The sequence below is a fragment of the Cervus canadensis genome, chromosome 26, assembly GCF_019320065.1.
Source record: "Cervus canadensis isolate Bull #8, Minnesota chromosome 26, ASM1932006v1, whole genome shotgun sequence".
Lineage (NCBI taxonomy): Eukaryota > Metazoa > Chordata > Mammalia > Artiodactyla > Cervidae > Cervus > Cervus canadensis.
Window position 1 is genome coordinate 32,726,030 of NC_057411.1, and position 13,496 is coordinate 32,739,525.

Sequence of the window (13,496 nt, forward strand, 5' to 3'; positions counted from 1 at the left end):
GCGTGGGGATGATGATCCATGCCAAACATTCAGAAGTGTCTAGCAAGTGATGCTTATTAAATGATGGCTCAGCGCTAAAGAATCTGCCTGTAGTGCAAGAGACCCGGGTTCGATCCCTGGGTTGGGAAGATCTCCTGGAGAAGGGAATGGCCACCCACTCCAGTATTCCTGCCTGGAGAATCCCACTGACAGAGGAGCCTGGTGGGCTACAGTCCATGCGTTCGTAAAAAGTGGGACACAACTGAGCAACTACCACTTTCCTGTTTTCGAGACTGGGTTCAAGAAAGTCAGGATCCACACACATACTTCTAAAGGCCACTTCCCCAAGGACAAGACACATTTCCAGCCAGTCACTTGAGTCAAATGACTGAGACTCCAGTCCCCCACCACCCCTACCTCCCCCATCAATTCCATCCATTAAAGAAAAGAAAGGCATCACAACTCCAGGCCGCAGAGTGTCAAATATATTGATGGTTGTAAAAGGACAGCTTAGAGACATTTTCGGTCTGCTGAGATGGCGTGCAGTATACAGACATGCTCTGTTTTTTGAAACCATGTCATTAAGTTTTCAAATACATCTCTGTTTTGAACATGATGTCTTGTTTTTTTTTTCATTAGCACAGTTTACTACTCTACAGATTCTCCTAGAGTAAATAAATATAATGGCTGTTTGCAGAGCAACTACAGATTTGTTTAGATGTTTAACAAGGTGAACTATTTCACAATTAGATCGACCTCTTGAGTTAACAGCAAGATGTTTCTCATTTGTTTTGTTCACTGCTCTAGTGGGTAGGGGGCGGGGGGTAACTTTACCAATTTGTTTTCTGTTTACATGTTCAGTTGCCAACAGATTCCAAAAGGTAATGAAAAAATAACAGACTGTTAAAAAATTAAATTGTAATTAGACCACGGGGTTTTTTTTCTCCCAAGACCCTTACAGTCAGATAATTTAAATTTACAAGAGGAAAAAATAATACACATTGTGGAAAACTAAGTAACAAAAATACTACTAAAAAAAATACATCCGTAGAACACAGTGGTCAGTTGTAAACAGCTCAGAAGGGCAAAGAAAACAGTCGTTCTAGAACGTTACGCAGTCCAATGACAAACTCTGCCTTTTTTTTCCTAGTGGCTATTTTCCTACCACAGTGTTGAGCTTATTATATTAAATAACTTATATGGGTAAAAAGGAGTTTGCTAACCAGCAGCCAACTCAAAACCTCATAGGAAGAGGGAAGAGGGGAATTCACAACACGGCCCGAGCTCAGGGAAACTAAGTCCGAGGTTGGCTTCCAGCCAGCCTGATCCCTCCGGGGCAACGCCACTGAGCTGCAGTTTGGGATCTAAAAGGAAGGCTTGCTTCCCCTCCCTTCTCTCCCTTTTTCTTTTAAGTTAACAAAGAAACATGGGCTTCCTAAGAGCCAGCCCTCAGCGGGGCAAGTCCCATTAGCAGCAAATGTTGAACCAAATTAAAACAAAAACAAAAACAAACACACACACACACAAAAGAAAGCTCCATCCAGGTGCAGAGCTGTGATTCACATGGAAATTCCAGGAGATGAATCATTGCAGAGCTGGGACCCTTAGAGGATTCTTTCTCAAGTGTCCTCAGTGAACATTTCAGTCTCACAGAATCTGAGTCAATCTGTCAGCTGCGGGGAGCAAGGTCCCCATCTGCTCTTGAGGGAGCGTGCTTGCAGGGACTTCATGATTTTTTTTTGTAGCACAAGAGGCCCGAACACAAAGGCCAGCCCCTCGATGATCTATGTGATGCAGCGGCGGCGGCAGCAACAGCAGCGACCAGCAGCCTATGTGTTAAACTCTGCCCAGGAGGCTGGATCTGAGGAATGAAGAAGACACGATCAGAAGGAAGGCAGCAGATGATCTGAAGGAGGATGAAAATCCTCACCTAGCACTAGTTTTGTCTTTCCCGTGTTTGAAGCTCGATTTTTAAATAGTTTACAGTAAGTCAGACAAATATCATGTGATGTTACGCATATGAGGAATCTAAAAAAATGATGCAAACGAACTGATGGACAAAACAGAAAAGGACTCACAGACACAGAAAACAAAGCAGGATTACCAAAGGGGAAAGCGGGGGAGGGATAAATTAAGACTTTTAGAGTAACATACACACACTGTCCATGCATGCTAAGTCACTAATCCACTGGGATTTGCTATACTTAAGTTTGGGAATTTCTCCACATCTCTAAAGTAATAAAAGTATATAGGGTCGCTAAGTCGCCTCAGTAATGTCTGACTCTGTGACCCTCTGGACTGTAGCCCATCAGGCTCCTCTGTCCATGGGATTCTTCAGGCAAGAATACTGGAGTGGGTTGCCATTTCCTTCTCCAGGGGATCTTCCTGACCCAGGGATCAAACTCGAATGTCCTGCATTGCAGGTAGATTCTTTACCTCTGAGTCACGGAGGAAGCCAACATATACACACTACCGTATATAAAATAAACAACAAAGACCTATACTCAATATTTTGTAATAACCTATAAAAAATCTGAAAAAGGATATTTATATATATGCATGTGCGTGTACACATATATAAAATCGAATTGCTTTGCTATACACCAGAAACTAACACAATATTGTAAATCAACTATAATAAAAAATAATTTAAAAATAAATTTTAAAAAAGGACAGAAAAATATTAAGCACTGAAGTCTTTCAGATTTTCTGGGAGAACTGCTAGTTCCAGTAGGTACATCATTTGAGAATTTGTTGTTGTTCAGTTGCTAAGTAGTGTCCAACCCTTTAAGACCCCATGGACTGCAATGTGTGAGGCTCCCCTGTCCTTCTCTATCTACTGGAGTTTGCTCAAACTCATGTCTATTGAGTGATGCTTTCCAACTATCTCATCCTCTGTCATCCCCTTCTCCTCATGCCCTCAATCTTTCCCAGCATCAGGGTCTTTTCCAATGAGTCAGCTCTTCGCATCAGGTGGCCAAAGTGCTGGTGCTTCAGTTTCAGCATCAGTCCTTCCAATGAATATTCAGGACTGGTTTCCTTTAGGATTGACGGGTTTGATCTTGCAGTCCAAGGGGCTCTCGAGAGTCTTCTCCAGCACCACAATTTGAAAGCATCAATTCTTCAGCACTCAGCCTTCTTTATGGTCCAGCTCTCACAGCCACACATGACTACTGGAAAAACCAGAGCTTTGACTAGACGGACCTTTGTTGGCAAAATGATGTCTCTGCTTTTAATGAGCCTTAGTATCCACTTGGCATGTGTGGTTTTGCAAGAACCATCGCATATTTCTTTTTTATCCTCCTTGGGGGTGCTCTGCCTTGCCCAACATCTGCAATAGCCTCAATGTCATTGCCCAACAGCACAAGAGCATGTCCAGAGCTGCGGCAGACACGAGGAAGGAGCTGGTGCTCACCGTAAGGGCTCACACAGCAGAAGGGCGAAGAAGAAACCGTTCCAATCCTTTGCCTATTACCATGATTTGTTCTAATGATGATAATTCCAACGCCTCTGTACCTTATCTCTCCTCTACAAGAGGGTCAAAGAAGGCCTACATTTTCTTTTGAAACAAAATCACACAAAAGCAAATATATCTTAGCTACCCTGGTTCATAAAACCTAGCCCTGATCAAGTTTAACGAAGGCTCCCAAATGACTCTGGAAAGAAGAGAAAATGGGCCTGGTACCAAAAGGCACACGCTCCCAGAGTCTCTCAGTAAAAATGCACACACAGCAATTTTGGTTATAGTAATTCCATATCCTGGGCTACTTTCGCCCACTAACGCATCTCAAGTGGTTAAAAGACAAACTTTTCTACCCTAGTTTTGTTAAAAAATACTAATAGAATAAAAAAATGTTTAAATTTGACAAACAGCAATTTTGGTTATAGTAATTCCATATCCTGGGCTACTTTCAACCACTAAAGCATCTCAAGTGGTTAAAAGACAAACTTATCTATCCTAGTTTTGTTCAAAAATACTAATAGAATAAAAAAATGTTTAAATTTGAAATGATTGTAGATTACATTTCAAGTCCTAACTCTCTCTCAAACCAAAGAGGGGACCAAGATAGAGGCAATAAGTGACACTCTCAGATTTACTGAACCAACTGGTCTTTTTTATCTCAGGTCAAATAAAATTTTAGTGTTAGAACAATTCTTATCTTTTAGATGAAGAAAATGTGTCAGAGGCCTTTTTAACACACCATGGGGAAATTTCAGTTCCTCATCCCATAAAATACTGGGAGAGAAAAAGCAGCAGAGTCACTGTATATCTGTCAGTATTTAAAAAAAAAAAAAAAAGAGCAATAAAACTGAAGGATGGCAATGAAGATTTCGAGCCACAAAGATTCAGTAAACAAGAGATAAGCTACAGAGAGGGCTTGCAACACGCAGGCAGGGACTTCCTACAGCAAGCACGTGGCTTTTTTCACTTAAGGCCAACATGTTTAGATTTGCACAGAAATGAAAAGCAATGAGACTCACCTTAAGGACTTCCATCTGTCTTTCTCTATATGATTTTCAGGTCCTTCACTTTCATAGGAAGCCAAGTAGAGAGCTACAATCAACCAAAAGGAAGAATGCATGAATGCTGAAGCCTTCTTCCGATACATTACCCACCTCCACTCATCCTCCATTCAACCTCAGCCAAACCCTACAGCAAAGCACACTCTTTAAAACATCGAATTACCATTGGGAAGCTTTAGAAACACAGAACACCACTTTGCCCCTGCTGGACGCTCTCAACAAAACGCCAGGGGCCTCTAGACCAAAAAAGTACTTGGTTAACTAAGACAATTTATTATTATTATTATTTAATAATATGTCAGACATGCAAAGTCTGACATGACCATAGTATTTCTCCCAGGTTCTATTTTTTCTATTTTTTCTTTATATATATATATATTTATATTTATTTATTTTTGGCTGGCCTGGGTGGGCTTTTTCTCTAGCTGCAGCAATCGGGGTCAACTTTCTGTTGCAGTGAGAGGGCGCTCACTGTGCTGGCTTCTCTTGTTGCAGAGCACGGGCTCTGGGATGCTAAGGCTTCAGCAGCTGCAGCACGTGGGCTCTAGTTGCGGTTCCCAGGCTCTAGAGCACAGGCTCAACAGTTATGGAGCACGGGCTTAGTTGCTCCACAGCACGTGGGATCTTTCCGGATCAGGGATTGGACTCTGTATCTCCTGCATTGGCAGGCAGATTCTTTACCACTGAGCCGCCAGGGAAGCCCGTAACTCAGACAATTTTTGAGGCAAAAAAAAAGGTAATAAAGGCAAGTCACAGGACTGGAATATACACTCACATTTCTACTCTTTACAAAAAGGGGGAATGGGATGGGGAGCCTTTTCTGCTGGATTGATTTATTTATTTGGCTGTGCCGTGTCTGAGCTGTGCCACACGGGATCTTCCGTCTTCACTGCGGCACATGAGACCCAGTTCCCTCACCAGGGATCGCAGCCAGGCCCTCTGTACTGCGAGTACAGAGTCTTAGCCACCGGGCCACCAGAGCTTTTAAAAAGACTCCTGGACCCCGTTAGTTTTTTAAAAGACCTTTTAGCAGGTAAAAAGTTAGAGTCTTTAGGTCAATTTTTCACTGTTCTAATGTTTTTCCCTTTAAGTCAAAAAGATTTTCAAAGCTTTAAAAGCTTGGTATTAATCCTGTCTTCAGAGGTTAATAACAATCAAGCCCCTCTCTGGAATAGATCTTATTAATTCAAAATGTTCTTTAGTCATTATCATAAACACTATCAATCTACCATGAGAAACAGTTAATAGTGCAATTGATTTGTATAATATTAGGCTATAATAGAGTAATATAATCAATTCCCAAGTCTTTTACAAACTTTAAATATCTTGTCAGTTTTTTTGGTACACAATCACTGTTTCTGCCTCAAAGTCCCTAATGTTTTAACAGGTTAAGACTTTCCATGGTTTATGTTTTACAAATAGCAGCGGGTAGCAACTGCTTTGTTTTTCAAGTTTGTCTTGAATATCAACATGTCATGAAACACCTTTTTTCTCCATTAAAGCAAGCCTGCACAAGGGGAAAAAAATCCCTCAGTAACTTTCCATTTGTGCCCCAAAGCTCTGCAGATCTAATATTATAAAAATTTGTTTAAACCAGAAATGTACTATTTGTGGGTGAATAGTGAGTGAGTGCCTGACTCAAATATTTTAGGGATAAATCACACAGTTTTTTGTGCAACAGAAAACTCAAGATGGAACAGGTCAGAAGACAGGCTTCATACTACATAAGGAACCAGACACCAAGCACTTAATACATTGATTTCCTGATCATAGGGTCTACAGATCCTGGTAGCGGTCACGGCTTAACAGGCTACCCACCGTCTTCACTGAAGACTGGTACTGTGAGCAGATACTGTAAGATCTTCCGGTCCCTCTCAAATGGACACTCCACTTGTTTCCACGTCATGAATTCACTCACTTGTTTGGCCAGTTCCCAAAATTTCTACAAAAGAATCAAAATGAAAGTTGAATTGAAAGGCAGTTGTCAAAAATCATGAGCTTGGATGAAACCACTCCATTTAATGTTCTCTTCTAGCTTCTAATCTTCTGAACTACATCATTTTCTTAATTTAAGAAAAATCAGTTATTGATATTTTTAAGTAGTGGTGAAAAGTTACTCAAATATCTCTGGATAAGAATAATAGCGGTATAGCTAATTTATTCTACTCATCACTGTTATCTTCTCACAGATTAGCAAGGAAAGAGAAAACTTGGTTTGAGAACTTCAGAATCAAGCTCAGATAGCCTGGCCTCTCTGCTCTTGGTGGAGAGGTTCGTTCTCTGCGCTCAGATTTTTGCAGCCTACCCTTACCTCAAAGTTGACATGGCCGTTGGGAAGGCGGTTGGCACAGCCCTCATTGAGGAAATAAATATCTTTGATTAACAGACTGAAGAATGGTATCACAATCTAGAGAAAACAAAAAGATTCTGGTTTGTTTTGGGCAAATAAACATTTAGTCTCTCATCAAACAATACAAGATGTTAATGAAGGGATTACATAGTTGCTGTTCAGTCGCTCAGTCATGTCCAACTCTTTGCGACCCCAGGGACTGAAGCATGCCAGGCCTCCCTGTCCCTACCCATCTCCCATAGTAGGCTACCATTGATTAGGATGGGTGCAGTGTTTTGTTGACTTCCCATGACAGCCATTTCCTTCCTTACATAATTTTTCTGAATATGCAAATGCTGTTAATAACCAAAATGAAGCAAAGATGAGTGGCACTGGGAGGTGGATGGCTTCAGGTTGTTTTCTTATTTTTCTCAACATAATAGAATATAGTAAAATCTGAACATTCTAGTTACAATCAAAGGGACAAGATCTAAAGGACTCCTACTTTTCATTCAGTTAGAACCAAATATTAATAGAATACCTGCCGCTGAAGGTACAAAGAATTTTTTTTTTTAATGTTTATTTGGCTGTGCTGGGTCTTAGATGCAGCACTCAGAATCTTTTAGTTGCAGCCTATGGGATCTAATTCCCCGGCCAGGGCTTGAACCTGGGCCCCTTACATTGGAAGCGCAGAGAGTCACCCACCAGACCACCAGCAAAGTCCCACAGGTACTAAGATTTTAAAATATGTGACCCATCTGTCTGTGAGGATCTATACTTTTTCTATCATTTACATCTATCATTTACATCACATCTACATTTCAGATGATTTTTCTTTTTAGAGGAACATTTTCTTTTCCATTGGAGAACTGAATATATGCTCAGTCGTTCAGTCGTGTCCGACTCTTTGTGACCCCGTGGACTGTAGCCCACAAGGCTCCTCTGTCCATGGAATTTTCCAGGCAAGAATACTGGAGTGGGTTGCCATTTCCTCCTTCAGGGGATCTTCCCAAAACAGGGATGGAACCTGCGTCTCCTGACTCACCTGCATTGACAGGTGATTCTTTAACACTGGGCCACCTGGGAAGCCCCTTCTCTTGAAGACACAGCTCAAGATAACATGAGAACTGGGAGTTTTGAGTAATAGTTGCTACAAACTTCCTATTGAGCAAATCTGGCCTTGTATGTCAGAACAAGTAAATACCTGCTCTCTTGGGAAAGCACCAAAGTAGTATAATACCTTGCACAATATGTTGTGAGGGAGGCCCAGGTGAGGTGGGAATATGAATGTGCAAATTAAGAGTTGTTTAAAAAACAATGAGCCTTCTTTAGTAAGCCTTTCCTGCCTTACATCTTTGGTTTGAAAGAGTGGCATTTAACGAATTAACCTAAAATTATAATCTCTGAGACAGTATCCTAATTCCTGCTAAATCCAGAAGGAACAAAGAATAAGACTCTCTGTTCTTCTCCTTTGTAACTTCTACTTTCTCTCAAATGCTAACATGCTTTTGAAGATTCTAAATTTGCGACAGCGCAAAGAATGCTGCAAATACCCGTGGGTGGGCCTATGCTGTTTACCCAAGAGCAGGTTTTTGAAGTTCCCCTAAGCTTATGACTCACGTGGTACATCTATACTAGATGAAGGGGAGGTCTGGAAAACATATGTTTTGGCTCATACACAAAAATATTAGCAGACATTTTCAGTTCTAGAAAGAAATTCAGATTCTCCCCTAAAGTCATTTAAAAAAGATAGGCTTTGATTATTTTTTTTGTTTTGCTGATTTCTTGATAGCACTTTTGAATGTACTTTAAAAAACAAATTTATTTCCTTATTTATTTTACTCTTTTGGCTGCACTCGGTCTTTGTGGCTGCACGGGCTTTCTCTAGTTGCAGTGAGTAGGGGCTACTCTCGAGTTGTGGTGTGTGGCCTCTCTTGTTGTGGCTCAGAGACTCTAGGCAAGCAGGCTTCAGTAGTTGTGGCTCACGGGCTCAGCTGGACCTGAGGCATGTGGGATCTTTCTGGGCCAGGGATCAAACCGGCGTCCTTTGCACTGCAAGGCGGATTCTTAACCACTGGACCAGCAGGGAAGCCCTGAATTATTTGCTACTGTCTGGAAGTCTCTAAACTGAATTCGTAAAGGTCCCTTCATAACCTTCTCATGATACTACTGGCTATTTTTTCTATGGTTTTAGAACTAAACGGCCATCACAACAAGGATAAAAGGACGCCTGCACCTCACTTCTTTGCAAGACCACCTGTGCCTGCAAGGTGTTGGGCTCTGCCTCTGCCAGGACTCAGTTCCAAATCTGGCTCCACACTTGACTGGCCATATAAGCCAGGAGTCTGCCAACTGTGGCCCACAGGCCAGCCCATCTCACCACCTGTTTTGGAATGGCCTAGAGGTCATGCATTTTACATTTTTAAATGGCTGGGGAAATAGCAAAAGAATGATATTTCCTGAGCATGAAGTTAAAATTCCAGTGTCCAGACAGCTTTAGTGGGAAACAGTCACGTTCGTCCACTCACCTGCACATCAGCTATGTCTGCTTCGTGCCACTGTGTCTCAGCTCAGCAGTTACAACAGAAACTGTGCAATTTACAAAGCCTAGAATATTTATGATCTGGTCCCTAAGGGAAAAAGTTTGCCAACCCCAGGTATAAGGCTAACATACAAAGAAAGCCTAGTTTCTTCACTTTAAAATGGAAACAGTGCCTCATTGAGTCGTGGCAAGGATTAAATTAAATAATACAAAGCCTGATCTCAATTAAGCATCCCTCCCAAACCCATGGGCCCCATACAAGGGGACAAATACTGCTGATGGATCATCATCAGGAAAATGAGGACTGAATTATAATTAAGGTGGACCTACATATGGTACTGATCACTCACTGTCTTACAAGGATATATATATATATATATATATATTTGTCTTACAAGGATATTTAAACTCTTCAGAAGTTCTTGTCACGTGCCTCTAGCTAGGTGGCAGAGGCTATAACATATGTGAGTTTTGCATTCATGGTGTGTGCCATACAATCCAGTCTTTTTTTAAAAATAAAATTTACTTAAACCAGAAAAACACAAAGAACAATTCACCTATTTTCCCCATTCCCTACCTCATGTCTCTGGCAACCATCAATCTGTTCTCTGTATTTTTAAGCTTGTCTTAAAATAAAAAAATATATATATAGAGAGAGAGACACACATGTATATATATATATATATATACACACACACACACATATAGATCTCACATATAAGAGAGATCATATAGTACTTGTCTTTCTCAATCTGATTTATTTCACTTAATGTCTTCCAGTTTTACCCATGTTACCACAAATGGCAAGACCTCATTCATTTTAATAGCTGAATAATATTCCATTACATATACAATGAATAAATTGCAATATGTATATATTTTATATATATGTATGTGTGTACATATATATTATACATAAATTACAATTTCTTCATCCATCAGTGGACAAGATTGTTTTCATATCTTGGCTTTGTAAATAATGCTGCAATGAACACGGGGTATATATATCTTTCTGAATTATATAGTGTTTTTTATATACTTGGATAAGTACCCAAAAGTGGAATTGCTGGACTGATCCACTATTGATTGTCAGAACTACTTTTCCAAGATGCAGCAACAGAAATAATCTCCCTTATTATTCCTGCTCTGTTCCTGACACCCATATGCTAGACAGAGCAGTCTCACAATCTCCTTCACCTTCTCATTTCCACATGAATGGTTCCCTTCAGATCGGCAGCCCCTATGCAAATCCACCACAGTAAAAATCAGGAGACTACAAGGACTCTGGATTTCCAGAGCTAAGGTAGACATACAGGCTACTAACAGGAACAAAAGTTTGGTTTCTGAGAAGTCTTTCAATGAAGGCTTTAGTGGGAAAACCTCTCAAGTAGTAATGTTTCCTAATTCCCTGTTGCTATATTCTAAATTGAGAAACTTGGCAGCTACACCTTAAAGGAGTTATCAGTTCCACACCGAGAAATATATGGTGATGAGGAGGAGTAAGTTCCCACGATCAGAAATGGGATGGTGACCGTATTTAAAACCATACACTCGCATGAGGAGTGGTTAAAAACCAGGAGACACAAGGACTCATAGGAAAAACAGCTACTTAAGGATCATTTAACCGCCCCTATGTGACAGATAGATTTAATCTGTTCTAATGTGGTTCCTAGAGAGAAACCACATTGGCCACATAAACATAATTCAAAGAATATCAAAGATTGTATTACTCTAGCCGTGTTGCCAGGAAGACTTTAAAACAGGCAATAACTCAGAGGTAAAGAGTTTACCCTCACTTCAAAAAAAGAAAAAAAGGATCCCAATTCTCTCGAATCAAAGATGGCTCTTGTCCCCCAAATGCTTTCATTCACAGACTTGGAGGACAACTGTGAACGAGAAATGTCATATTTAAAAACAAATTGGTGGTGATTCCATTTGTTTTATGAACTGGAGAATACGATCCATATGCTCAGACAGAACTGGTTTAAGAAAATAATGAAGTTAAAGTCAACAGAATTTATTCAATGACAGAAAGGGTAAATACTGTTTTTCTGGAAAAAGCTATATCCCAGAGGTATAACACTCACTGAGATCTTAGCTGGGGGGCTGGCCAGTGCTGCAGCTCCAGACTAGGGGCTTCCCAGGAGGCTTAGTGGTAAAGAACCTGCCCTCCAACGCAGGAGACACAGGAGACTCGGGTTCGATCCCTGGGTTGGGAAGAACCCCTGGAGGAGGAACTGACCACCCACTCCAGTATTCTTGCCTGGAAAATCCCATGGACAGCGGAGCCTGGTGGGCTACAGTCCATGGGGTCGCAGTGAGTCGGACATGACCGAGCGCCTGAGTGGACACATGGACCCAGTTCCCGACGAAGAGAGATGATTTTACAGCCGCTTCCTCCCTAGGACAGAGACCCCTCTAACTCACAGAGGTCCTGCAGAGAAAGCCTTGCACCTTCAGGGCACTGGTATCCTCCCACAGGTGTGCTCATTTTCTGAAGCTTAAAAAGCTTCTGATTAGATTTTTCTTAATCTAGTCATGGAAATACTGAGATGTAGCAAAGTAGTACTTAAAAGCTCATACAGCGACTTCTCTGGTGGTCCCGTGGTTGAAACACCACACTCCCAATACAGGGGACCTGGGTTTGATCCCTGGTCAGGGAAGTAGATATCACATGCCACAACTAAGACCTGGAGCAGCCAAATAAATAAACATTAAAAGAAAATAATAATGATGAAAATAAAAGCTCATATACTTCTTTGGGCTGCATTGAGATAGTTATCTCTGCCTCATCCCCACTGTGACCTTGCTGCTTTATGTAAAAAGTTAATGTATTTACCATAGCTCTCAAACATGATAAGAACCAATATTTCAGATTTTGGTGAGAAGCAACTTAGTGTGCTTAAAAGGTGGGGTTTCTTTTTGCATTTGTTTTCATTTTAGATCACGGAGGCTAAAGCTTTTGAGGGTGAGTGACTAAGAGGGCCTAAAATTTTGTATTCTCATTTTCTTTGATTTGTTGGAACATACAGCTCAAGTTAAAAGATGGGTAGAACATAAGCAGAAAATAGTTTTCACCAAGCAACCTTAATTAGCCCATTTACTGTAACCAAGTATTTACTTCTCAAATAACATGATCTCCTGCTTCCATGTATGAAATGTGGGTAAAGGCCCTTCCGAGTCAGGAGCAAGGCTGATCTAGGACAGTGTGAAACTTATTTAAGGGCAGGGCAGGTAGAGTGAAGACCATTCATTTCTCAGACATCATCCTGGCACTTTCTCCGCCACCCACATACCCAATTAGTAACAGCAGGCCTAATGCTACAGCAACTAACCTACTTTCTGAAAATAAATGACTTAACCATGGGAGGTAAGCTAATTCTTTAAAAGATTACATTAAGTCAGCTACCTTGTGCTGAGCTTAAATGTCTGTATTCCATTAAATCAAATTACTCTCTAATGCCATTAGTCATCTTAACGTAGGATTTAATTTATTGCTTGAAACACCACTATGACACATTACAAAATAATCATTTAAATAATGTAATAATAACATTTGCAAAGCTCTCTACCAAGTCACCTTCCCCTTTCCTCCTTCTTTAGCATCCCCCCTCCCTATGTGGCAAGTGATAAACATGTCTACAGCATATGAACTTTCTTTCTTAGATCTAAACAGGTAAAAGCTGAGTACAGTGCATTTCAGGGCTTCTCGGGAGGCTCAGTGGTAAAGAGTCTGCCTGTAAGGCAGGAGCTGCAGGAGACACGGGTTCAGTCTCTGGGTGGAAAAGATCCCTTGGAAGACGGGATGGCAACCCACTCCAATATTCTTGCCTGGAGAATCCCCATGGACAGAGGAGTGTTCACAGAGTCAGACACAACTGAAACGACTTAGCACGCATGCACACACAGTGCATTTCCGTGCAACACGTGGCAACTATGCCAAGAATAAAACTTGTTTAAACACATACCTTCTCTCTGCTGCTATGAGCAGTTAAAGACCTTTGCGCTGCCCCACGAAGAGCTGTTCGATAATTATAGAAATTGCTCGAAGGGTCCATTTGATGCTGTAGACAAAAGAGAGGAGAATATTAACTACACACTTCTCACCTGCAGAAAGTTTAT

General features: G+C 41.0%; 1 protein-coding gene across 3 annotated transcripts in view; it reads right to left on the reverse strand.

The window, feature by feature from the left end:
- Window positions 1–442: 442 nt before the first annotated feature.
- Window positions 443–13,496, reverse strand: part of RASGEF1B (RasGEF domain family member 1B) — a 623,896-nt gene continuing 610,842 nt past the window's right edge. For all 3 annotated transcript variants that reach the window (XM_043448126.1, XM_043448127.1, XM_043448128.1), the window contains 5 exons: window positions 13,343–13,438; window positions 6,815–6,910; window positions 6,322–6,445; window positions 4,462–4,534; window positions 443–1,840 (listed from right to left, as the gene is read on the reverse strand). In XM_043448126.1, the coding sequence (XP_043304061.1) occupies window positions 1,816–1,840; window positions 4,462–4,534; window positions 6,322–6,445; window positions 6,815–6,910; window positions 13,343–13,438 (414 nt within the window). In that variant the 3' untranslated portion in view covers window positions 443–1,815. The remainder of the gene's footprint in view (window positions 1,841–4,461; window positions 4,535–6,321; window positions 6,446–6,814; window positions 6,911–13,342; window positions 13,439–13,496) is intronic.